At 41.6% G+C, this 26,848-nt stretch overlaps 1 protein-coding gene across 1 annotated transcript; it reads right to left on the reverse strand.

The window, feature by feature from the left end:
• Positions 1–21,366: 21,366 nt before the first annotated feature.
• Positions 21,367–23,766, reverse strand: LOC309553896 (nodal homolog 2-A-like; the record flags this gene model as incomplete). The annotated part of the gene is made up of 3 exons (XM_082255383.1): positions 21,367–21,729; positions 22,415–23,136; positions 23,658–23,766. The coding sequence occupies 3 exons, from the start codon at positions 23,764–23,766 to the stop codon at positions 21,577–21,579; spliced, it is 984 nt and encodes a 327-aa protein (XP_082111509.1). The 3' UTR covers positions 21,367–21,576.
• Positions 23,767–26,848: the final 3,082 nt, after the last annotated feature.

A 26,848-nucleotide genomic window follows, 5' to 3' on the forward strand; every position in this document is an offset into this window, starting at 1 on the left:
CACTAAGGGGCTGGAGATATATAAAGTACAGTAAAACTACAGGAAAGGGCACTGGGGGGCAAACTAATATCAATTTATTTTATTTTGTAATGAAATCAGTGTGTTGGTGTTTTTACTTTTCAAATTTGCCGCCGGTTCCACCCCCCTGCGAGCGTCACGTTGCAGGAGACGGAAGCCACGGCTCACAAGCAACGGGCGGAAGATCCGGCCGCCGTATGCCAAATGGACACATCGCTGGATCCCGGCGACAAGGTAAATAACCCTCTACAAGGATCCAGCGATGCTCCCTGGCGGTACCCTGAGTGTGGCTCGGGGTTGCCGCTTATGGCAGTGAAATCCTACCCCGAGCCACACTCGGGATTACCGCCAGGGTGGTTAAGGGTCCTGCTGAGAGGAAGACAGAGGCTGTGGCCTGCAGTATGTACACTCTGGCTGGTTCGGCACTGAGGCCGATATTCACCATTGCCCTGGTGTCACAAACTCTGATCGAGTAGGCTAAGCTTTTACGCTGTGACCTGGAGGGAGAACAGCTCCCTCCTTCCTTTGCTGAGCTGGCGGACCAGCTGGTCCAGGGGCTGCAGTTTAACTGTAATGCCTCTTTGGATGCAGGCTCCCCTAGTGGCTTCGACGTGTCTTTTGGCTTAAATGCTGGTCTGCGGACCAGACTTCTAAAAATGCCTTGACTGATCTCCCCTTTCAAGGGGATCGCCTATATGGGGCCACCCTGGATGACATCCTTAAAGGTCTCACAGGAGTAAATATTTATTTTCTTCTGCAGGCTACTAAGGGCAAGGAAGCTCATCATAGATGTGGGCCCTCTTTTTTGGCTCATAAGAAGTTCTTTCCTCCCTCTTGGTCGACTGACAAGGTCTTGAAGCCTTTCAGGGCCTCCTCTGGAGGATCCAAATGAACCTGGTCTGGCAAGCCGAGAGTGGGCTTCTCCAGACCCGCGGACAAGGCTCCTTTAGCATGAAGGTACGCCCTCACCTGAATCGGGGGTGGGGGGAAATCTTCGCGGGTTTTCCGGATCTGTGGGCTTCCCTGGTACAAGACAAGTAGGTCCACAAAGTCATTCAGTTTGGCTACAAGACCTGTTACTTCAAGGGGTAATTATCCCGGTTCCGACTTCGGACCCTTTTCAGGGTTTTTACTCAAAGCTGTTTACAGTTTCCAGGAAGGAAGGCAAGGTGCGTCCAATCCTTGACCTCAAGGCGCTGAACTACTTTTTGCGGGTGCAAAAGTTCAGGATGGAGTCCATTCGCACGGTGGTGGCATCCCTGCATTAGGGTGATTATCTTACCTCTATCGACATCAAGGATGCTTACCTTCACATTCCAATATGTGCTGGTCACCAGCACTTCCTCCGCTTTGCCGTGGGAGAGGAGCATTATCAGTTTGTGGCGTTACCCTTTGGTCTCCCCTCTGCTCCTCAGGTCTTTATGAAAGTGTTGGTCCCAGGTGCTAGCATTTACGCCAATGGGAGATCGCGGTACTGGGCTACTTGGACAACTTCCTTCTGCGAGTGGAGTCTCCTACTGCTCTGGTGGAAAACCTGGAAATCCCCATACAAACTATGAGGGAGTTCGGCTGGATTCTGAATTTTCAGAAGTCTGCGCTGATTCCGTCAACAAAGCTGGACTATCTGGGTCTGACTCTGAACTCCGCCTTAGCCAGAGTGCTCCTTTCTTTGGTCAAACTCCAGAAATTGCAGGCTGCAATTCATCTCCTGCTGTCCAGCAGATGGTTATCTCTCCACCCTTGCATGCGGGTGTTGGGCCTGATGGTATCTACCTTCGAGGCAGTTCCATTTGCACAGTTCCATATGAGGTCCCTGCAAAGGGAGATTCTGGCGAAATGGGACAAGACTCCGCAGTCTCTGGACAAACAGATCCGGCTGAGCTGGAGAACGAAGGAGTCCTTGATATGGTGGCTTCACTCTCTGGCTCTTCGGCTGGGAAAAAACGTCCTCTCCTTGTATTGGACAGTGGTCGCCACGGATGCCAGCCTGTCCGGCTTGGGAGGCATCCTCAGCAAAAATTCTGCTCAGGGGATCTGGACACTGGACCAGACTACCGATCAATGTCTTGGAACTCCGAGTGATCAGGCTGTGCCTGTACGCAAGTTTGCAAGGCAGCCACCTGTTCGTCGGTGCACACTTTTGCAATGTTCTATAAAGTGGATGTGTTGGCATTTGTGGATGCTTCCTTTGGCTGCAAGGTTTTGCAGGCTGCTATTTAGAGGATCTGGTCCTCTTTGAGGGTGTATTGCTTTTTTCAGGTGAGCTCCAGTTGTTTTGTTTGAGCTCCTGTTTACCTGGCTGGCTATAGTTAGCCTTGGAAATGTCTTTTTCGCTGTTTCCACCCCTCATGTTTAACACTGCCTTTGGACGTCCTAATGGTTAAGAAGATCAGGAACTGTGTCCATCAATGAACGAAAGAGAAAATGGGATTTTTGACTTACTGTAAAATCCATTTCTCTGATGTTCATTGAAAGCAACAACACCCACCCCTCTGTGGACTTGTAATTCTTCTGACACTGCTTGTAACAAAACTGAGTACCTATAGCAGAGAGAGAGGGAGTATACCCCCTGGGACTGCCCATAGGCATAGTTAGACTTTTTTCTGCCTAGTGTCTTACTCCTACAGGGGCCAGTATAACCCAATGGTTAAGAAGATTAGGAGCTGTGTCCGTCAATAAACATCAGAGAAATGGATTTTACTGTAAGTCCAAAAATCCAATTTTTGCAATTTTTCCTCTGCTTTTTTATTTTTCCCTTACAGCTTTCAGAGTTAGTTAAAGAGCCCCCAAACCATATATTTTCTGAAGGCATAGGACCAGTAGAATAAAAGGAAGATGCTGCTGATTTTTAAGGCCCCACGATATTTGCGCAAATGTTTACAAAATCATTATTTTCTCTTGAAATACACTAAAATCATTTATAGCAAATACAAACACAGCAAATTTTAAAAAATTCCTGCTAAATTCCTACTAAATATAAAAGCTTACCTGTATTGAGTTAATAAATAACAAATATTTGTACATTTTTAATTGCACCTTTTTGTGAAATGGGGAAAACTGAACGTACACAAAACTGTAAAAATACAAATTTTTCATTTTTCACTTCCACCTTTCAGAGTTTTTAAAAGACTCCCCAAACATTACATTTTCTTAAAGCAAAGGGCCAGTAGAATAAATGGAAGGTGCTACTGGTTTTTTTTTTGCCCCGCAATATTTGCCAAATGTTTGCCAAAACAATATTTTCCCTAAAAATGCACTAACCATTATTTGCAGATACAAACACAGCAAATTTTACAAAATCCCTGCTAAGTTCCTTATAAATATAAAAGCTAAACCTGTATTAAGTTAATAAATAACAAATATTTGTACATATTAAATTGCGCCTTTTGCGAAAGAGTGAAAATCGGACATACGCAAAAATTTCTCTAAAAATCTGGAGCTTTTCCTTTTTCACTTACAGCTTTGAGTTTATAAAAGACCCTCCAAACCATATATTTTTTGAAAGCACCTGGCCAATAGAATAAAAAGATGGTGCTACTGATTTTTAAGGCGATATTTGCGCAAATGTTTATCAAACCAATATTTTCGGTAAAAATACACAAAATCATTAATAGTGGATTCATACATGGCAAAATGTACAAAATTCCTACTAAATATAAAAGTTAAAACTGTATTGAGTTAATAAATAACAAATAGTTGTACATTTTAAATTGTACCTTTTTGTGAAATGGTGAAGAATGAATGTACACAAAACTGTAAATAAAAACAATTTACTCTAAAAATCCAGAGGTTACCATTTTCCCCTTACAGCTTTCAGAATTTGAAAAGCCCCTTCAGGCTTGGTTCACACTGGTGCAATGTGGGAAACCCTACAAATCCAGTGCGGGTTCCCGCATTGCACCTGAATCACCGGCAGTTCACACTGCCCTCTGCTGCGGGTGTCAATACAAAGTTAACGACACCCCCAGATTGGTGTTACATAATGGGTTTATGTGAAAGCTCCATTAACAGCTATAAATAATATTGTAATTAGAAATATATTTCAGTTAGAAGGAAATATATTAAAAGTATTGAGTGTTGTGTTGGTGTTACTGCAATTAGTTCCACTTCAAAGGTTGGTCTTTTGTTTACCCTGATCACTACATGGGTAGTAAACAGCAGCCTTCTTTGACTCATCCAATCAGGCTGTGCTCAATATACTGTACATCTGCTAGGTACAGTGACCAATTAGGGAGGGTTATATTATCCACAGTACAGAAAGGAGAGGGGATATAATGCTTTGTCATCAAGCTATGTTCCTCTTTTGTGTGGGGACACACAGCAGGCACCATACCCCGACCTGAAGTGGAAAGGTAAACTAACCCTAAGGGTTACCCTAATTGTAACCCTTTCAATAAATGTGTATTGCTGATGGAACTACCTCTTTTGTGTAAAATCTCTCAAATCTAGATGTGTATAGGTACATACTACTACAATGACCCAAGGGTTCTTAAAGAGCTCAGCCAGGTGATTGCCAGACCATTATTCTTGATCCTTAAGGATAGTCTACAGATGGGTATGGTGCCAGCTGATTGGAAAAAAGCCAACGTGGTACCAATATTTAAAAAAGGGCCGAGATATATCCCGGGTAACTATAGGCCTGTCAGCCTAACATCAGTAGTCTGCAAGATTTTGGAGGGGATGTTAAGGGACCACATACAAGACTTTAGTAATGAAAAAGGTATTATTAGTAGTAATCAGCATGGATTAATGAAAAATCATTCTTGCCAGACCAATCTATTAACCTTCTACGATGAAGTGAGCTGCCACCTAGATAAAGGAAAGCCTGTGGATGTGGTGTATCTGGACTTTGCAAAGGCATTTGACACCGTTCCCCACAAACGCTTACTGTACAAACTAAGGAATGTAGGTATGGACCATAGGGTGAGTACCTGGATAGAAAACTGGCTCCAGGGGAGAGTCGAGAGGGTGGTGATTAATGGGGAGTACTCGGATTGGGCGGGTGTGGAAAGTGGGGTCCCCCAAGTTTCTGTCCTGGGACCAATCCTGTTTAATTTATTCATAAATGATCTAGAGGAGGGGATATCTAGCACAATCTCTGTATTTGCAGATGATACTAAACTAAGCATGCCAATATCTTCTATGCAGGATGTGGAAACCTTACAAGCGGACCTGAACAAAATAATGGGGTGGGCAACTACATGGCAGATGAGGTTTAATGTTGAAAAATGTAAAGTAATGCACTTGGGCGTCAGAAACACGAAAGCAAACTACTCGCTAGGGGGGAAACCTCTGGGTTAATCTAAGATGGAAAAGGATCTGGGGGTACTAGTGGACAACAGGCTTGGCAGTGGCATGCAATGCCAAGCCGCTGCAAGCAAAGCCAATAGAATACTGGCATGTATAAAAAAGGGGATTCACTCCAGAAATAAAGATATTATTCTCACACTCTACAAGACTGGTCTGGCCACATCTGGAGTATGCCGTCCAGTTCTGGGCACCGGTCCTCAGGAAGGATGTGCTGGAACTGGAGAGAGTCCAGAGATGGGCAACAAGAATAATTAGGGGAATGGAGGACATCAGCTATGAGGAAAGACTACAAACACTGAACTTATTCTCTCTGGAGAAGAGACGCTTGAGAGGGGATATGATATCAATGTACAAATACTGTACTGGTGATGACCCTAGCAAAGGGATCAAACTTTTCAAAGAAAGGGAATACAATAAGACACGTGGCCACTCACTAAAACTAGAGGAAAAACGGTTTAACCTTAAAATACGTAAGGGGTTCTTCACTGTCAGAGCAGTAAGGATGTGGAATTCGCTTCCAAGTCGTATCAGCATGGAGCATCAATAGTTTCAAAAAACTATTAGATGGGCACCTTAAAGACCACAACATACAGGGGTATACAATGTACGGTTAACAGCAAACACACACACACACATCATAGGTTGAACTAGATGGACTGATGTCTTTTTTCAACCTTTACAAACTATGTAACTATGTAATGATTGGGGTATATGCACATTTACACATACCCTAGGCAACAAATGGCAACCACGACTTGGACACACATTTGGTGGTCTCTTTCAGCAATATCTCAAGGGGTTGCAATATCTAAAAAAGGCACACTAAGGAAGGGTTTTCATTTGAATGCGAAAAATGTATATGCTTAATATAGAAATTGCCTATAATTAATAGCTGTGTTGTACAGCGTGTAATCAAAAGGGAGCCCACTGTTAATATACTGAGGAACACAACTTTAGGGGAATATGTCAAAAGCGAATGTAGCACTACTCCCAAGGAAGCTGCTGAGTGTGGGTCCCCCTGGGTTACCGTCAGCAACAGAATAGCATTTAAGCATGTTTTTCAAGTGTGAGTACCTCAGACAAGAACCAGTCGAGTTTCTTTGGTTTTAGGGTTTATTTGAGAACTTGGGTGGGAGAAGGGATGAGTGGGATACTCCAATAACTGAACTATGCACAAATAGGCAGGGACTCTACAAAGTTGCTGCTTGACGCTGACTGGCACTGGTTAGCGCTGGTTAGCGCTGAGTGACGCTGGTCATGGCTAGGCCACTTACTATGAATTCACCCTTGACTATATGTCCTCTTTAGCTCCCTGAGGGATTCCTTTCCTGAGGTAGCTGACTTGTAACATTTACTGTACTGCTGAATGCTTCAGGGCCCTTCCTGGTGCCCCCTTTACCCTCTAATCTTCAGGGCTTTTACTAATTAGCACCCTCTTTACTGTACACTCCTGGTTAGCTGGCTCCTGGATCCCCTTGACCTCTCTGGTGGTCCCCTCTCTTAGGCAGATCTTGAGTGTTTTTCCAGAAGATCTCTGCCCAGCAGCTCCACACGGACAGCACACACTGGATCCTCTGCAGCCCAGCTCAACCTCCGGTCCCAAGGCCGACCACCTTCACCCTTCAACAGGAAGGGAGACAGCCGTCACCTCCTCCTGGGACTGATGCTCTCGCCAAAAGACACTCTGTCACATGGTCCCTCAGGATTTATTCCCAATCCCAGGGTGCACTGCGGCACTCCCCGCCCACTGGGACAGTCATAAACCCTGGTGTGCTATTGGCTAGTTTTCCTCCACTGTCCAACACGGTCCCTCATTGGATACAGTGGAAAGACTCCCCAGACTCAACAGATCACACCTGGGAGCATGTGACAGGCTAACTGATCAGACCCTCCTGATAAGCAGAGCAGGGCCATAATTATACTTTACCTAGTACCTACCTAGGAGGGTGCTACACTAAATATAATAAAGAATTTCCACATGAAGAGTCTGGATGCCTGAGAATGAGATGAAAAGAGCCCAATGTTTCTAAGCATGAAACAAGAGGCAGCATTACCATTACAATGCCTCCAAAGATAAGTTCAATAGACATGGCCCCGCAGTTACTAGTCAGAGGAAAATATCCTTATGTCCCCCTTTGGATGTTAATGCCATTGAAAGAGATCTTAGATTACAGCACAGGAAATCAGTTGAAGGAACTTAAGTAGGGTTGAGCGAACACGGACTGTATTATTCGTGTTCGTACCGAATAATTGGATTTTTGTTACCCGAACACGGACCCGAAGACTTTACTGTATGTAAAAATCCGTTTTCGGTCATTTTATTTCTGGGTTTGTATGTATTGGCGCGCTTTTAATGGCGGGCTTTCAACAGCCAATCAACAAGCGTTTAACTGGTGTGCCTTAAGCCATCCCAGCCATGCCTACAAATGTATTAATAGCTGTGATTGGCCATCTGAAGCATGTGACCAAGTCTTTATAAGTTCGAGACCGAGCGCCGCTGCGTCATTATGCTGTAGTACAGGGACAGAGCACACATCATACGTGCTGGCTGCTGATTAGGGACAGACAGGCAAAAAATCATATTGTGTCCGAAAAGAATTGAGGGACAGGTCGGAGTGCTGCAGGCAGGGCGAGATATAGGCATTTTAGGGCGAGGCTGGAGATATTTACGGTCAGTGTTCTATTCTACAATCGATTTTGCTGTGTGGGGGGGGGGTTTGCAGTGCCGGCAGTGACCGATCTTATCGATCCTTTTAGGGAGAGTCTGGAGATAGGCAGGTGTCAGTGGTCCACATCGATTTTGCTGTGTGTGGGGTGGTGTGAACACAATCTTTTTGCCCACTGAGGAGGAGGGAGAAAAAAATATTTTTTATCAGTCAGTTGTGTGCAGCGTTTTTCCTTCAGTGCTGCTGTGCTGACTGTGATAATACACTGCTGTGTTCACACATGTGCTATTATTAAGTGATTTCAAAAGTTATACACTTTTTTCTATTCCACTATTCAATATACACCCTTGGGTTAAAAAAATTAAATTGTGGCATAGTCTGTACTAATCTAGTTAAAAATTACAAACTTAAAAGGGGAATTTTTTTTTCCCTCCATAGCCTGCAGCAGAGCTGACTGATATAAGACACTGCTGTTCACATGTGCTATTGATAAATCACCAATTTTATATCATATTTTCTATTCCGCTATTCAATCTACACCTTTGGGTATAAACAATTAAATTGTGGGATAGTCTGTGTCGGTACGTGTGAGATACACCTTTCCAATTTTTGGGGCGCATCTCATACTGCCGAGGATTTGAGGGTGCTGCCTGTTCCGAACTCCTCCTACTCCTCATCCTGCCTTTGGGGGTGCAAAAAGTCATACAGCAGTCTCTTCTTCTTTTTGAGGACTCTGTCAGCAGGGTTTCCCAGGGCCATCCACCTAGCCCTGCCCCAGAAGTAGAAGAGATTGAGTGCAGCAATGCCCAACCACTTATTTCTCAAGATGAGTACATGCAAGGACCATCGCAGCATGTCTCCGATGATGACGAAACGCAGGTGCCAACTGCTGCGGCATTCAGAATTGTGGAGACCGACAAGGAGGGCAGGGGTGAAGACTGGGTGGAAGATGATGTGGAGGACGATGAGGTCCTCGACCCCACATGGAATGAAGGTCATGCAGGTGACCTGAGTAGTTTGGAGGAAGAGGCGGTGGTCGCACAGAGCCACCAGCACAGCAGAAAAGGGAGCAGGGTGCAGAAGCGGAGCGGCCGTGCCCTAGACACTACGCCTGCTACTGCCCAACGCAGCAAGGGAACGAGCGCAGCAAAGCCAGCTCAAAGGAGTTCTCTAGCGTGGAAGTTCTTCAGAAAATGTGCTGATGACAGGACACGAGTGGTTTGCACCCTGTGCAATCAGAGCCTGAAGCGAGGCATAAACCTTCTCAACCTGAGCACAACCTGCATGATCAGGCATCTAAGTGCAAAGCACGAGCTGCAGTGGAGTAGACACCTTCAAAACCAAGAAAAGTCTCTGGCTCATCCTGCTTCCTCTTCTGCTGCAGTCTCGGCCTCTCCATCCACATCTGTAGTGATACCGGCACCTGCCACCCCGCAAACAGACGATCTGTCAGCAACACCACCACCTGGGTCACCAACCATCTCCACAATGTCCCGTGGAAGCGTTCAGCTTTCCATCTCCCAAACACTTGAGAGGAAGAGGAAGTACCCCCCTACCCACCCGCGATCCCTGGCCCTGAATGCCAGCATTTCAAAATTCTTGGCCTTTGAAATGCTGTCATTCCGTCTGGTGGAGACGCACAGTTTTAAAAACCTTATGTCGGTGGCTGTCCCACAGTACGTCGTGCCCAGCCGCCACTACGTTTCCAGGCAAGCCACCCCTTCCCTGCACAACCAAGTGGGGGAAAAAATCAGGTTTGCACTGCGCAACGCCATCTGTGGCAAGGTCCACCTAACTACCGATACGTGGACCAGTAAGCACGGTCAGGGGCGTTATATCTCCCTAACGGCACACTGGTTAAATGCAGTGGCGGATGGGCCTGAGGCAGATAGCAATTTGGCGCATGTCCTTCCACCACCGAGGATTGCAGGGCGCTTCAGTTTGCCTCCTGTTCCTAACTCCTCCTACTCCGCTTCCTCATCCTCTACCGCCTCCTCATCTGGTCAGCGTAACACCTTCACCACCAACTTCAGCACGGCCAGGGGTAAACGACAGCAGGCAGTTTTAAAACTTGCCTGTTTGGGGGAAAAACCACACACCGCGCAGGAGTTGTGGAGGAGCATGGAACAGCAGACAAATGAGTGGTTGCTGCCAGCGAGCCTCAAGCCCGGCCTGGTGGTGTGCGATAACGGGCGAAATCTCATAGCAGCTCTGGGCCTAGCCAGTTTGACGCACATCCCTTGCCTGGCGCATGCGCTGAATTTGGTGGTGCAGAGGCTCCTTAAAAATGACCCCGATATGTCAGAGCTGCTGCAGAAAGTGCGGGTCGTCTGTGCGCACTTTCGGCATTCTCACCCTGCTGCTGCTCGCCTGTCAGCGCTGCAGCGTAACTTCGGCCTTCCCGCTCACCGCCTCATATGTGACGTGCCCACAAGGTGGAACTCCACCTTGCACATGCTGGAAAGACTGTGCGAGCAGCAGCAGGCCATAGTGGAGTTTCAGCTGCAGCACGCACGCGTGAGTCGCTCTGCGGAACAGCACCACTTCACCACCAATAACTGGGCCTCCATGCGAGACCTGTGTGCCTTGTTGCGCTGTTTTGAGTGCTCCACCAACATGGCCAGTGCCGATGACGCCGTTGTCAGCTTAACTATCCCACTTCTATGCCTCCTTGAAAAAACTATTCGGGCGATGATGGAAGAGGATGTGGCACAGGATGAGGAGGAGGATGAAGAGGTAGCATTTCCAAGGCTTTCAGGGCAGTCATTCGCAAGGGGCTCCGAGGGTGGGTTCCTGCACACACAAACGCCAGGGACACAATTGTCCAGCAGGGGCACAGTTCTGGAGGAGGAGGAGATGGAACCATGTTCACAGCAGGGTGGCACCCAGGCCAGCTCATGGCCATCACTGGTGCGTGGCTGGGGGGAACCAGAGGACACAGACGATACACCTCCCACAGAGGACAGCCTTTCGTTGCCTCTGGGCAGCCTGGCACACATGAGCGATTACATGATGCAGTGTCTCCACAACGAACGCCGAGTTGCCCACATTCTAACTTGTGCTGATTACTGGGTGGCCACACTGCTGGATCCCCGTTACAAGGACAACGTACCTTAATTCACTCATTGGAGCGCGATCCCAAGATGCGCGAGTACAAGCGCACGCTGGTAGACGCGATGCTGCTGGCATTCCCACCTGACAGCGGGCCACAGTGGAAGCACAAGGCAGAGGAGGAGGAGGAGGAAGAGGTCACCAACGCAACCAGGGCACCGCCAGCACCTCAGAAGGCAGGGTTAGCATGGCCGAAATGTGGAAAAGCTTTGTCAGCACGCCACAACAAACAGCAGGACCAGCAGCTCATATGGAACGTCTTAGCAGGAGGCAGCATTTCACCAACATGGTGGAGCAGTATGTGTGCACACGCCTACATGTAGTGAATGATGGGTCTGCCCCCTTCAACTTCTGGGTCTCCAAATTGGGCACATGGCCTGAGCTTGCCCTTTACGCCTTGGAGGTGCTGGCATGCCCTGCAGCCAGTGTATTATCTGAACGTGTATTTAGCACGGCTCGAGGCGTTATCACAGACAAGCGCAGCCGCCTGTCCAGAGACAATGTGGACAAGCTCACGTTCATTAAAATGAACCAGGCATGGATCCCACGGGACTTTTCCGTACCTTGTTCAGAATAGCGATGGATACCGACCTTACCCAGCCATTGTTCTATTTTTGTACATGGCCCCGATACATTACTCTCCCTGCTGGCAAAGTGAAATAGAAGTGTGTGGCACTTCTCTTATGGCAGAGCAAGTCCGAGGGAGATCTTTCCCATCTCCTCACTGGCAAACAGAGCGATAATGCTAATGTGCCCTAGGTGATTAGGGTGTGCCCAGGCACACCCGGCACACCCTGTGCGCACGCCTATGACACCGCCACATCCACCACCACCTCAACCTCCCTCCTACTCCATATGGGCCTCGTCCTTCACAGATGAAGAACATTGTTTTATTTTTCTGTTTTTTTTGTTGTTTTAAGTTATTTCCCTATCCACATTTGTTTCCAGAGCACTTGCCATGCTCTTAACTACGTTTTGCTGCCATTTGCAGCACTCTAGCCCTTTCCTTTGGTGTTTTAGAGCCATTTTAGTGCCTGAAAGTTCGGGTCCCCATTGCCTTCAATGGGGTTTGGTGTCCGAGTAAAGTTCGGAAAAAGTCCGGGACACGGACCCGGACTTTTTTTTCAAGTTCGGCCGAACCCGCCGAACACGGACATCCAGGTGTCCGCTCAACTCTAAACTTAAGTTACACACAAAAATTTACTTTCTTAAAAATAAGATTGAACTGCTGAAGTCTCATGTTCGTGATTGGGAAAATACCAGTAAAATTATGGAACTATCACAACATGCTCTCAAGGTAAAATATGAAGCATATCATGCAGATGTGGTACAGTGTAGGAAAGAACTGAAATGAAATAAAACAAACTTTTGATAAAAATTGTTAAGGTTCCACATTAAACAGTCTGCTCTATTCAAACAGAAAATACAGGAGGGAAGCCCAACCTATTTATGTTATCTTCTAGAACTCCTTACTGTGAACAAAACTGGAATAAAAGCAATGTAGAAACAGCGGAGGAAATAACAGATCTAATGTGTGATTCAGATGTCTATGATCTAAGTTTTTTATTTTCACCAGATCCAAGTGTGAATGTCAGTGACCATACCAATGTAAATGTAACAATGTGGTATGTTTGCTTTCTTTGTGTATCAAGGAAAGGGAAAAGTGTAATAACTTTTGTCTATAAGTTATATTTTCCAGGTTCAGTGAGCTCATGAAAAAGTATTTACATATAAAGCAGGTGTATGTATATAGATGTGTATATATACATAAATACACACACCTAGCAAAGGTAATGTATGTTAGGCTAGTATTCAAACATTGCAATTAGAAATACAGGTTTTTATCTTCCCCAAAGGATCAGAAGACTGGCATAAATATTTAAAGTAAGAGGGGGGGGCGGGACTTTAAATGAGGCGCATGGTGGGATTGGCCGTGCGTCTCCATCCCTAAATTCAATTAGAAAAAAAGGAGAAAAGTTGGGACTTTGCATGAGAGAAATGACAGTGACAAGGCTGGCAGGGCAAAAATATCACATTTATTGATGTATACAAAAAACATATAACCATGATATACAAGGTAAGACATATTATGTAATATGCATATAAGACTGGAGTAGTAAAAAGGTAACCAGGATGGCAGTTGGCAATTATGAAGGGTAGTTGAGTAAAATCATAAGATCCGTAGACTTACGCGTTTCGTGGACTAATTTCGCCACTTCTTCAAGAGTAGGTGTATGATTCATGTCTATAAACAAAAAATGCATATAAAAAAATGTTGCATAAAATGATGGTTGTTGGAAGCTGAGGGGGAGGGAGAGGGAGGAAATCCCCACAGTCCCACAACTTACATGGTAGCCCTGGCAATGGCTGGTAATGGAGGTGGAGGCATGAACCCAGGTGCCTCCCACGGGAGCTGAGGACGCAGAAGGTCGGCGGCAAGGGCGAGAAACGCCACACACAGGAGAGAGTGTGTATAGGAGAAATTGCAGTAATATTAGTAGTAGCATATACCTGTATCGAATAAGTAGAAATGAGTAAAAAGAGTATGTAGTATATGAAAGAACATCGTATTACTTGCATGATGTAAGTGAAGAATTTAAAAAAGATTGAATAATGTATGGAAATAGCTGTGAAATAGGTGAAGGAAAGTATGAGTGAAAAGTGGGAGAAATGAGCGCTGAAACAAAGCGTGAAAAAAAATATATATATATATATAGTGATGAAGTGAAGTCATGAGAAACCCATTGGAGTAAGTACCAAAGTAAGAAACAAAAAAGGGGAAGTGGAATTGAATACCCCAAATTAACCAAGGTGCCTAAAGAGTAACCAGACAGTGTGGGCAATGGTGAAAGAAATGTGCATAACCCAGACCGAATAGTGAAGGTGAAAGGGATGTGTAAGAAGGTAGATACCAGAGAATGAAGTTGAAAGAAGTGTGCCTCGCTTCCACTAGGGACCGCCGATCCTAGAGCATCCAGCGTCACGTCAGTGCATATGTATTAGGATCCGCGGAAACGGCAGGCGATGCCAAACCGTTCGGCGGGCTCCCTCTTATGCACTGAGGATGTAAAACAGCCGTCGGCGTGTTGGCGCCAAAAGTAACGTCACACGCCGGCGCAGGACTTGGTGCCGATGTGTGGTGGCGCCGCCCACCCGATCCCCCGTGCTCAGAGGAGCCTAGGGAGAGGGGGAGGGCATACAACACACATCGCAGCTCCCAAGAAGGACAGCGGGAGACAGCCACACCAACCAGTCAGCAGTGCCAGAGCATCCATGCCAAACAACAAGAACAAATCACCAATTAACAAATAAATTAAATATCAACCATATGTCCAATTGTTACATATATCTGGGACACAAAATAAATGTATATATCAGCCTGTACATGTGACTAAAGTACACAAAGCCCCCAACTGGTCCAGAGGGAATCTGTTTTGACACAGTGTATGAGGTTAAGGGGCATAAGCCATCATACACGGTCAATACACAATAGACAGGAGTGTATAGATCTGTCAGTTAAAGTCATGTCTCTCCATCCCTAATACAATAGGAAGAGGGGAGGAGGTCGGACTTTAAATGAGGCGCACGGTGGGATTGGCCGTGCGTCTCATCCATAAATTCAATTAGAAAAAAAGGAGAAAAGTTGGGACTTCGCATTAGAGACATGACAGTGACAAGGCTGGCAGGGCAAAAATATCACATTTATTGATGTATACAAAAAAACATATAACCATGATATACAAGGTAAGACATAATATCTAATATGTATATAAGACTGGAGTAGTAAAAAGGTAAATAATCCCCAAGACAGCTTCAAAAGAACCAGCATGGCAGTTGACAATTATGAAGGGTAGTTGAGTAAAATCATAACATCCGTAGACTGATGCGTTTTGTGGACTAATTTCGCCACTTCTTCAAGAGTAGGTGTATGATTCATGTCTATAAACCAAAAATGCGTATAAAAATGTTGCATAAAATGATGGTTGTTGGAAGCTGAGAGGGGGAGGGAGAGGGAGGAAATCCCCACAGTCCCACAACTTACATGGTAGCCCTGGCAATGGCTGGTAATGGAGGTGGAGGCATGGACCCAGGTGCCTCCCACAGGAGCTGAGGACGCAGAAGGTCAGCGGCAAGCAGGGCCGGACTGGGAATAAAATTCAGCCCTGGAAAAAATTTCATACCAGCCCCATAGCATTATTATACCGACCCAACAGCATAGCGCCATTATTTTCTTGTTCATAAAAGGGAAAATCATGCATTTTAAAGCACATTTGAAGAGTGTATTATATATAGATAAGACCAATATGAAAGCATGTAGTGCTTCATATATATATGAGCAAATTCCGGTTAAAAGCGGTAAAAGTGCGGACACGATAAAGGAGGTGCAGGGGCTGCGGGCATGGTACAGGAGATGTCAGACTGTGCTGACATGGTACAGGAGATGTCAGAGGCTGTGCGGACATGGTACAGGAGATGTCAGAGAGTGTGGACATGGTACAGGAGATGTCAGAGAGTGTGGGCATGGTACAGGAGATGTCAGACTGTGCGGACATGGTACAGGAGATGTCAGAATGTGCGGACATGGTACAGGAGATGTCAGAGGCTGTGTGGACATGGTACCGGAGATGTCAGAGGCTGTGGGGACATGGTACAGGAGATGTCACAGGCTGTGCGGACATGGTACAGGAGATGTCATAGGCTGTGTGGACATGGTACAGGAGATGTCAGAGGCTGTGTGGACATGGTACAGGAGATGTCACAGGCTGTGCGGACATGGTACAGGAGATGTCAGCTTTCCTTTTCTGCATAGATTCACCTTCTACTTGTGGTTTTGAGGCAAGCTCTCTAAGGGGTTTGGTTACTCATCAAGCTAGATTCATCACCGGTTTCAATAGCAATTTAAAAAAAAATCACTCACATTATCAAAAAACATTGGCCGATTCTACAGTCTGATCCCAGACTGGGTCCCCATCTCCCTGTGGCCCCTCAGGTTGTGTACAGGAGGGCTCGCACCCTCAAGAATAGCATTGCTCCAAGCAAACTTAGTAGGCCCACAGGTGAGAGAGCCATGGACATCAGGTCTTATTTCAATAACAGGGTAGGCATATTCCAATGCAAGAAGAGGAGCTGCCTGACCTGCCAGTTTATTTCCCATGGCCGCAGTTCCTTTTGTGATACATTAGGTAACTGTTTTTCCATCAGACAGTTCATCACATGTTCCACACAATTTGTGGTATACGTACTGCACTGTCCATGCAACCTACTCTACATGGGCTGCACTATCCGCCATTTACGTACGCGGATAGGTGAACACTAGGAATGATCAAACTTTTCAAAAGTTCGGTTCGACCAGAACACCAGAACTTCCAGAAAGTTCGGCCTGGATTTCAGAACCCCATTGAAATCAATGGGACCCGAACTTCGATAATCAAAAAAACCCATTTTGAAGCCCTAAAACCCAATAAATGCCCCTAAAAAGTGCCTAGGGTTCTGGGTCATGCCCCAGAGACTATTAATCACACAAAAAAAGTTCTTAAAAATTGTCATTTTTGATAGAGAGCCAATTATTGAAACAATTATTGAAAAAAAAAAGAGATTTCTTTGGATTTAGTGTTTGGGGGGGGGGGGGGGTCTAAAAAGTGTACCTGTGAAGTTTCAGCTCTGTAGCATGTCCAGAACCAGAAAAAAAAGATTGTTTGTATTAGAACACTTATAGACCAGGGATATGGCTCCGCTGTTTTCACACCTTGTCGGTTTTGTGGCAAGCGTTTTTTTTGGGCATTTTTTGGGGGTTATTGGAGGCAGGCATAACATCAGAACTTCTGTGTAGGGATATATATACACACACACTTATATGTATATATACACATACACATATATAGGTGTGAAAGTAGCAGAACACTATACTTGCGCTAATGAAATAATTAACACCCATATGGCTTCTCTCCTTTCACACCTATATGTGTGTATGTGTATAAATACATACAGTGGGTACGGAAAGTATTCAGACCCCCTTAAATTTTTCACTCTTTGTTATATTGCAGCCATTTGCTAAAATCATTTAGGTTCATTCTTCTTTCTCATGAATGTACACATAGCACCCCATATTGACGGAAAAACACAGAATTGTTGCCATTGTTGCAGATTTATTAAAAAAGAAAAACTGAAATATCACATGGTCCTAAGTATTCAGACCCTTTGCTGTGACACTCATATATTTAACTCAGGTGCTTTCCATTTCTTCTGATCATCCTTGAGATGGTTCTACACCTTCATTTGAGTCCAGCTGTGTTTGATTATACTGATTGGACTTGATTAGGAAAGCCACACACCTGTCTATATAAGACCTTCCAGATCACAATGCATGTCAGAGCAAATGAGAATCATGAGGTCAAAGGAACTGCCTGAAGAGCTCAGAGACAGAATTGTGGCAAGGCACAGATCTGGCCAAGGTTACAAAAAGATTTCTGCTGCACTTAAGGTTCCTAAGAGCACAGTGGCCTCTATAATCCTCAAATGGAAGACGTTTGGGACGACCAGAACCCTTCCTAGAGCTGGCCGTCTGGCCAAACTGAGCTATCGGGGGAGAAGAGCCTTGGTGAGAGAGGTAAAGAAGAACCCAAAGATCACTGTGGCTGAGCTCCAGAGATGCAGTCAGGAGATGGGAGAAAGTTGTAGAAAGTCAACCATCACTGCAGCCCTCCACCAGTCAGGGCTTTATGGCAGAGTGGCCCGACGGAAGCCTCTCCTCAGTGTAAGACACATGAAAGCCCGCATGGAGTTTGCTAAAAAACACCTGAAGGACTCCAAGATGGTGAGAAATAAGATTCTCTGGTCTGATGAGACCAAAATAGAACTTTTTGGCCTTAATTCTACGCGGTATGTGTGGAGAAAACCAGGCACTGCTCATCACCTGTCCAATACAGTCCCAACAGTGAATCATGGTGGTGGCAGCATCATGCTGTGGGGGTGTTTTTCAGCTGCAGGGACAGGATGACTGGTTGCAATCGAGGGAAAGATGAATGCGGCCAAGTACAGGGATATCCTGGACAAAAACCTTCTCCAGAGTGCTCTGGACCTCAGACTGGGCCGAAGGTTTACCTTCCAACAAGACAATGACCCTAAGCACACAGCTAAAATAACAAAGGAGTGGCTTCACAACAACTCCGTGACTGTTCTTGAATGACTTAAACCCAATTGAGCATCTCTGGAGAGACCTAAAAATGGCTGTCCACCAACGTTTACCATCCAACCTGACAGAACTGGAGAGGATCTGCAAGGAGGAATGGCAGAGGATCCCCAAATCCAGGTGTGAAAGACTTGTTGCATCTTTCCCCAAAAGACTCCTGGCTGTATTAGATCAAAAGAGGGCTTATACTAAATACTGAGCAAAGGGTCTGAATACTTAGGACCATGTGATATTTCAGTTTTTCTTTTTTAATAAATCTGCAACAATGTCAACAATTCTGTGTTTTTCTGTCAGTATGGGGTGCTATGTGTACATTCGTGAGGATGAAGAATGAACCTAAATGATTTTAGCAAATGGCTGCAATATAACAAAGAGTGAAAAATTTAAGGGGGTCTGAATACTTTCCGTACCCACTGTATATATATATATATATATATATATATATATATATATATATATGTATATATATACACACTATATAGAATTGGATAGATATATACATATATAAATATACCATACACAACACCATGTTTAAAATAAATTGTCAATTTATCATTTGGCTTATATTGACTGGCATGTGTTCTGCTAATTGACCACATTATAGTCTTTTGAGATTTTCAGATATGCTGTACAGGCTAGGATGTCGTATGATAAAATTATGGTAAAATTCTCTGTGGCAGTATAATAATATTAGGACAAAAATAAATGATACCGTATATGTTAAATTTGCATGATGTATGAAGATTAAACTGCAGTAAATTTTGAAAATCCACATTTTCTTTTAAAAGTAATGCAATTCTAAAATTGTGTTATAATATTGAGTCTCATTCAACAGTTTATATCATTATAAAAAAATTAAGTTTATAAATTTAATGTTGCAAATAAAAAAGACAAGCCCACATATAGATATAGCAGAGACTTAAGTATTTAATGTTCTTTGATCTTCTGTTGTAGACAGTGATTGCATGCACAACAATCAATTATGTTGACATTAACATTTAACACCTTACTTTAACACATAGTACACTTGAAATAAAATAAGTAAGTTCATTTTCTTTTATGGTTAGATTAAAGGATATATTTGTTTACATTAAATAACTAATCTACCCAACAGTTATACTTTACGGTTAAAGTGAAAGTATTCAATATTTTCAGTGAGGACATATTTTGTGTTAACTTTGTTCACTTTAATTTAAAATTTGGAGTGACTTTTACATTTTTAGATGTTTGCAATGTTTTATTATTATGTCAATGTTAGCTGTTTCAGTCACTCTGTATAACTGCTCAACAGATATTCAGAAAGGCTATCAACAAACCAAATCATACATAGAAACACAGCAAACATTAAATTGATAACTTTATTTACATCATGTTGATTTCTTTTACACCTGTTACTATTAAAAAATCAGTAAAAAGACACCTTATTCCATATTTGAGCTAATCACACTTTGAATTCCAGTGTTTTAGAGTAACTTGTGTGTAAAACATGTAGTCACTAGGCTCTGGGGAAAATTCATTTGCACAGTGCACATCCCTTGCAAAGTTAACAACCTATTTGCTTTTGGTAACTCAGTCCCAATGTATCTTTGTAGTACAACCTAAAATAACTCTAAATCATAAAAAATGATCTCAATATATTACAGAGTGGCCTCATTGATCTTTTAAATTTTGGGCGATGCTAAAGTGTTAAACCATCTAACAGTTTCTTAGATCCTTCTAGGAACTCTTTTGGTGAGATCTCTGTATTGAGTTCCCGGGTATGCATAGTTACTGTGGCCCTCATGACTTTTTATTGATTTTATTTTATGTAAAATGTAACTGTAGGAGCTAGAGAAATGTATTGCACCTCATACCAAATCTGTCAATGGCATGTAACATTAAAAAAACTTCCTAGGACATATAAAAAAAAACAAAAGATCATGACCTATTACTTTAACATGTCATGTTCCATCTTAAAGGTATAAAGGTTCCTCCTATTTTTTCTCTTCTTTTTGGATCAAAGTCTTCACACCTCCTACCTTTCATATTATTTACTCCAATATCAAATAGTACCACTGTCAATATTACAATTTACACTTCTATTATGCAGGGCTCTCAGATTCTTTCTGTTTGAAATTGTATTTGTACTGTCTGCTCTTGTGTTTTAAAGCACTGCATCAACTGTTGACACTATATATATCCTGTATAATAATAATAATGTTGAGAACTTAGTTATTAAGTAACGTTAACACCTATTTATAGTAAATATTTTATTTGAAAGCATGTGAGCTAGAAAATGACAAACCCGAGTTATAGTAAAAACATACATTCTCATTTTAACAATCTAAACTTTATCTATGATTACCATTGCACTGTAGGTAATGCACAATACCTATTTTTCTAAGTACCTCCTAAAGGATGAATATACATATAATACTAATGCTATCCAGTCCAATACTTGAAACTCTTTAAAAACAATTCCTATTATTAATATTATTCATGTTTTATCTTGCATATGTAGGTTTTTGCATAGCTCTAAGATTAACTTCAGCAATTTAGTAATATTATTTTCTATTTCACTGACATCATACAGCATGCAATCTATTGAAAGTAAGTCTAGTAAAATAATATGTATAACAAGCTTCAAAGCCCCTTTCCCTTCTCCACAAGATCTAGACTATTACAGCAAGTTTAAGAACTATGTAAATCAGAAAAACATTGGGAATGGAAAACACTGCAAGTAAGCATTTAAAATATTTGTTTTCTCCTGAGTTTTTTTTTTTTTAATTTCACTTTTATAAGTTGGTGACAAGGACTACTCAAGTCTGTGTATTGAAGTAAAAAACCCACAGTTTTCTGCACAAGTCTTATCTAAAACAGTTTAGGGGTTCTACTGTTAAGCTTGAGCTGCATATCCCCATTGCCCAATTAGTACTATCAAACAATAAAGAAAATAAAACAGATGTATTAAGAACATTACTTTTTAATGGGTATTAATCGTACAATAAATGTACTATAAATTGCAGAATATATTTTAAGCAATAAAAAAATATAAATATTAAAAAAAAAGTCTTTGCCGTTTATCAGCTGGGTTTTATCTTCAGTCCATGGTAATAGTGCAGGCCAGCAATGGAAGTTTATTTTCTTCCTCTGGCTTCAGTTTTCAGTTTTCAAACTCTTTTTAACTTAAAGCAGAGAGTTCAGCAGGCCTTTCACCAGACACTGCAAAGTGCAATTATTCCTTTAAAGTCACAGATTACTTTGCATCTTTTCAATTCCTGTGACGTATGTTTTAGCAGTTCCTCAATGACATCCACATTCTTCTACAATCATGTCTTCATGGTGTTTCATTGCCACATCTCCATTCTCATACATCATCATGGACAAAGGTCTCATTTTAACTGGGACACAGGAGGCACATTCAACTTTATCTGAATTGAAAAGCTTCAGCAAACTCTGTAAAACAAAAAAATAGATATATATTATATATATATATATATGTTATATATATTAATTTACAAATCTCCTAGAAAATGATGATGCACACATATTAAACAATCCACATATTTAGCACAGTATCATACAATTGATGCATCTAACATTCCACTAAAGTAGACATGTCAGACTGGTTGGACTGCATGCATTGCATCTACTTCTTTTTTGTGGCCCTTAGCCAATATGAGGATTTAAATTGAACAAAGCATTAAGTTACAGTAAGGTGAATTACAATTTTGCAACCTACAAAAATCTATTTAAACTAAGAAAAAAACAAGACTTTTTTTGCCATGCCAATCCCTAAACATAACTGTAAGAGAAATTCCATTAAATGCTGCCCTTTATAAGATTTATCCAGATTTGGACTCTGCATTTTTAAGTTTGACATGCCTGCCCTAAAGGGTCAGGCTAGTTGACACTCCTCTAAGGATCCATAAAGACTACTAAACTCTTAATAAAAGTTACATGCAATATATAATATGAAAGCTCTAATGATTTAATTTCTTAGGTTACCAACTGATCAGTTATTCCTGCAATGCTGTCTGTCTAATGGTACCCATTATAACAAAATACTGAATGGCACCCATTATTAAAGAATACATGGAAAAGGCAAAGACATTTATCAGTGAAAAAAATGTACACTTACCATAAAGTAGGCATGGTTGGTTGGTTTAAAGGTCTCACTTAAAGGAATGGGGCAGGCTCCTTCACATCTGTAGGCATTGACATTCTTTGGGTAGATAATCAGATCCCCCCACCCGAATTTCTCAAAGTCCACCATCATATCAACTCTTTGGCACAAGTGTTTTCCATTCTCCACAGTTTTGGATGGAAACTGATTCATTATGCTGCTGTCTTTTGCATTTCTGTTCTTCCTGTGCCTCTTGAAACCGTGTTCGCTTTTTACTTCTGGTGTCATCACATATTTAGAAGATTCCACTGTTTGGATGAGGTTGGGATATCCTTTGACATTAGCAGAAGGGTTGTCCTTAGTGAACACAATCAATACAACTCTGTCTGTAGATATGTCTGTGCAACTGTTCTCATGATCCCTCTGAGATGAGGTTCCATCCCCCATGATGTCTTCATAATCTGAACTTTGACGAAAGTTGAGATAAGCATTCAAAATTTTGGTGAGGTTAAACACTTTCCAGGAGCCACCCATTGTTACAGAGGAATCAATGTGAAAAGACTTAAGAAGCAGTCTTTTGGAACCTTGTTTGCTGTGGTAGATATGCAGTGTCATATCTTGTGCTTTTTCTGTAGGAGGAAGTTGAATCCTAAACTCTGCCAATTGAATCTCATTACTGCTGGAGAGAGAGGACATGTCAAAGTAGAGTGATCGATGATTGTCCATCTTGGTGCATCCTGAGGAAAAAACAACAAAACACATGACATAAATAACATACTAATTATACATAGACATACTTAGTTTTTCCAATATATAAAACTATGGTGAAAATATATTAAAAAATATATAAATAAATATTCATGAATAAATATTACATATACATAAATAAAATATTGTTATACGAAACACTATCCTTTAAAATGATGTTTACCATTTAAATATAAATATTTAGGTAGTAGGAGACGTATGATAAACTGTTAAGGCAAATCTGCCATATATGAGGCATATGAGGTGTGTTATAGGGAAGACTAAGAAAATCCAAAAGCACTTACTTTTCAAATTAGTTCTATCACTGTTAAATAATCAGCTACAAGAAATAAATTGCGCTCAATTGAAATGCCTGACACAAAAAGTGTTCTATGCCTTGCTCTGTTGAACATAATGTAGCCCTTCAATCATGAAACTATCATTATATTTAGGTATTAAATAAAGCAGCATGTTATATGGGAAAATGTATTGGTAACAGTTTTGTACTTACTTTTAGCAGTAAGGCTCAAGACAGTGTCTGAATCTTGAAGGATGGAATGCTCCAGGCTTGTCAAACCTGTGTCATTCCCCAAAATTAAGTCCTGATAGAGCTGCATCATGATTGGTGAGTGCTTCATATTTGGAGAGTATGCTTGTTCACCAAGACTGCTTGAGTTTCTTAATCCATGGTTATATTGTTGAAGAGGAATTCTTTTTTTGTTTCCTTGCATAAAGGCTGGCAATCCCTGTACCATGGAGATGGTTGTGAGGTAGAGAATGGCATTCAGCCAGGTCATTTCTTCTCAGATTTCCTGTACCCTCTCTTGATTTGTAATGTCTCAGGAGATGTTCCTCAGAAGATCTGCAAGGCTGAAGTGAGGTCCTTAGGATTCCCTCCTTTTTTATATGGTTGGATGAATAGGTTCCATGTTCACACCTATGACCTTTCATGTCATTGACCTCAACATCAAACACCGTCAAGGTAATGTCAGGTGTCAAGTCATCCTTTCATGTTAGAAAAAATTGCTCAAACCCTATGAGCTAAATATGCATTATTTAAATGAGGTATAACAATCTGTTGATAGTATCAAGTAAACAAAATCTATTATTTTAATGTAGAAACTAAAATTTTGTCAGTAAAAATTGTCATATATATACATATATATATATATATATATATATATATATACACAGTATATATATATATATATATATATATATATATATACAGTATATACACACTATATAGGATTCAATAGATATATACATATATAAATATACCATACACAACACCATGTTTAACCACTTAAGCCCCGGAAGATTTTACCCCCTTCCTGACCAGGGTTTTTTTTGCGATTTTTTACTGCTTGACTTTAACGGACAATTGCGCAGTCGGTCAACGCTGTACCTAAACGAATTTGACGTCCTTTTTTTCCCACAAACAGAGCTTTCTTTTGGTGGTATTTGATCACCTGTGCGATTTTTTTGATCATGCGCTAATTTTGTAAAAATAACAATATTTTCACATTTTTTTATATGAAATTCCCCCCCAAAAAATGTAAAAATCTAAATTTTTTTAACATTTTCGGCCAATTTGTTTCATGCTACATATGTTTGGTAAAAAAAAAATGCAAAAAGCGTATTTTGATTGGTTTGCGCAAAAGTTATTGCGTTTACTAACAAAGGGAAAGATTTTTGGTGTTTTTTTTTTTAACGAGTAATGGCGGCGATCTGCGATTTTTTTTTGCGGGACTGCGACATTGCGGCGGACAGATCAGACCCTTGACTGACATTTTTGACACTTTTGGGGTTACCAGTGACATTACTGCAGTAATCAGTGCTATACATATGCACTGTTACTGTAAAAATGACACTGGCAGGGAAGGGGTTAACTGTATTGGAGAGGGAGGGGTTAAGTGTGTCCTAGTGGTGTGTTTCTAACTGTGATGGGACATGGCTACTAGTGTAAAAACAGAGATCAACGGTCCTACATAGTAGAACCGTCTGATCTCCATTTTCACACAGGGGAGAATGACAGGCGGCTTGTTTACATAAGCCGCCTGCCTTTCTCCCTTCCCGGCGAATGATCGCGAGTGACCGGCGGACATCGGGTCCGCCGGTCACACGCACTGACTTGTTATGGAACGAGCCGGGGCGGGCGCGCGCCTCAGCGGGCACTCGCTCACCCGCTATTGGCTCACAAGCCAGTGACAGGCTAGTGACGTCCCGATACGTCACTTTGCCTGGCCGGGGCTGACCGCCGCCGTATATGTACTTGCGGCGGTCGGCAATCGGTTAAAATATATTGTCTATTTATCATTTGGCTTATATTGACTGGCATGTGTTCTCCTAATTGACCACATTATAGTCTTTTGAGATTTTCAGATATACTGTACAGGCTAAGATGTTGTATGATAAAATTATTGTAAAATTCTCGGTGGCAGTATAATAATATTAGGATAAAAATAAACTCTACCGTATATGTTATATTTGCATGATGTATGAAAATTAAACTGCAGTAAAATATGAAAGTCCGCATTTTCTTTTATGATTTGACAGAGTAAGGTACACAAAAATCCCCTGCCATCATTTCTAACCATTAACTTAATAACAATTTCAGTGAAAGAAATTAATCACATATGGTTAGAATAACGAGTATACAATCCAATAGACTCAATTTGTAAAGAGGAATAACCATTTGAGATATCATAAGGAAGTACAGTTAACTACTTATTATCTCTAATAGTTTATTTGTAGACATAGCATACTAGTATGCAATACGAAAAGCCTATGTATATGCAAAGCATTAAATTAATGCTCAATTAGTGACCTATATAATTACTTTATCTTTGAACATATTAGTGTAATACTTTTGGCAAACCTGCTTTATGGAATATTATAGGGTTTTGTAAAAAAATGTAAAAGAATCTATATATAAACTAAAATTAATGCAATTCTAAAATTGTGTTATAATATTGAATTTTATTCAACAGTTTCTATCAATATAAAAAAAATTAAGTTCATAAATTTAATGTTGTAAATAAATAAGACAAGCCCACATATAGATATAGCAGAGACTTAAGTATTTAATGTATCTTTAATCTTCTGTTGTAGACAGTAATTGCATGCACAACAATCAATTATGTCAAGACATTAACATTTAACACCTTACTTCAACACATAGTACACATGAAATTAAATAAGTATGTTCATTTTCTTTTATGGTTAGATTAAAGGACATTTGTTTACATTAGAGAACTAATCTACCCAACAGTGAAACTTTAGGGTTAAAGTGAAAGTATTCAATATTTTCATTGAGGACATATTTTGTGTTAACTTTGTTCACTTTAAATTAAAATTTGGAGTGACTTTTACATTTTTAGATGTTTGTTATGTTTTATTATTATGTCAATGTTAGCTGTTTCAGTCACCCTGCATAACTGCTCAACAGATATTCAGAAAGGCTATCAACAAAACAAATCATACATAGAAACACAGAAAACATTAAATTGATAACTTTATTTAGGTACATCATGTTGATGTCTTTTACACCTGTTACTATGCAAAAATCTGTAAAAAGACACTTTTTCCATATTTGAGCTAATCACAGCTGTGAGTTCCAGTGTTTTAGAATAACTTGTGTGTAAAACTTGTAGTCACTAGGCTCTGGGGAAAAATCATTTGCACAGTGCACTTCTCTTG

The sequence above is a fragment of the Pelophylax lessonae genome (assembly GCF_965119305.1).
Source record: "Pelophylax lessonae genome assembly, chromosome: 4".
In the NCBI taxonomy this organism is placed as follows: Eukaryota; Metazoa; Chordata; class Amphibia; order Anura; family Ranidae; genus Pelophylax; species Pelophylax lessonae.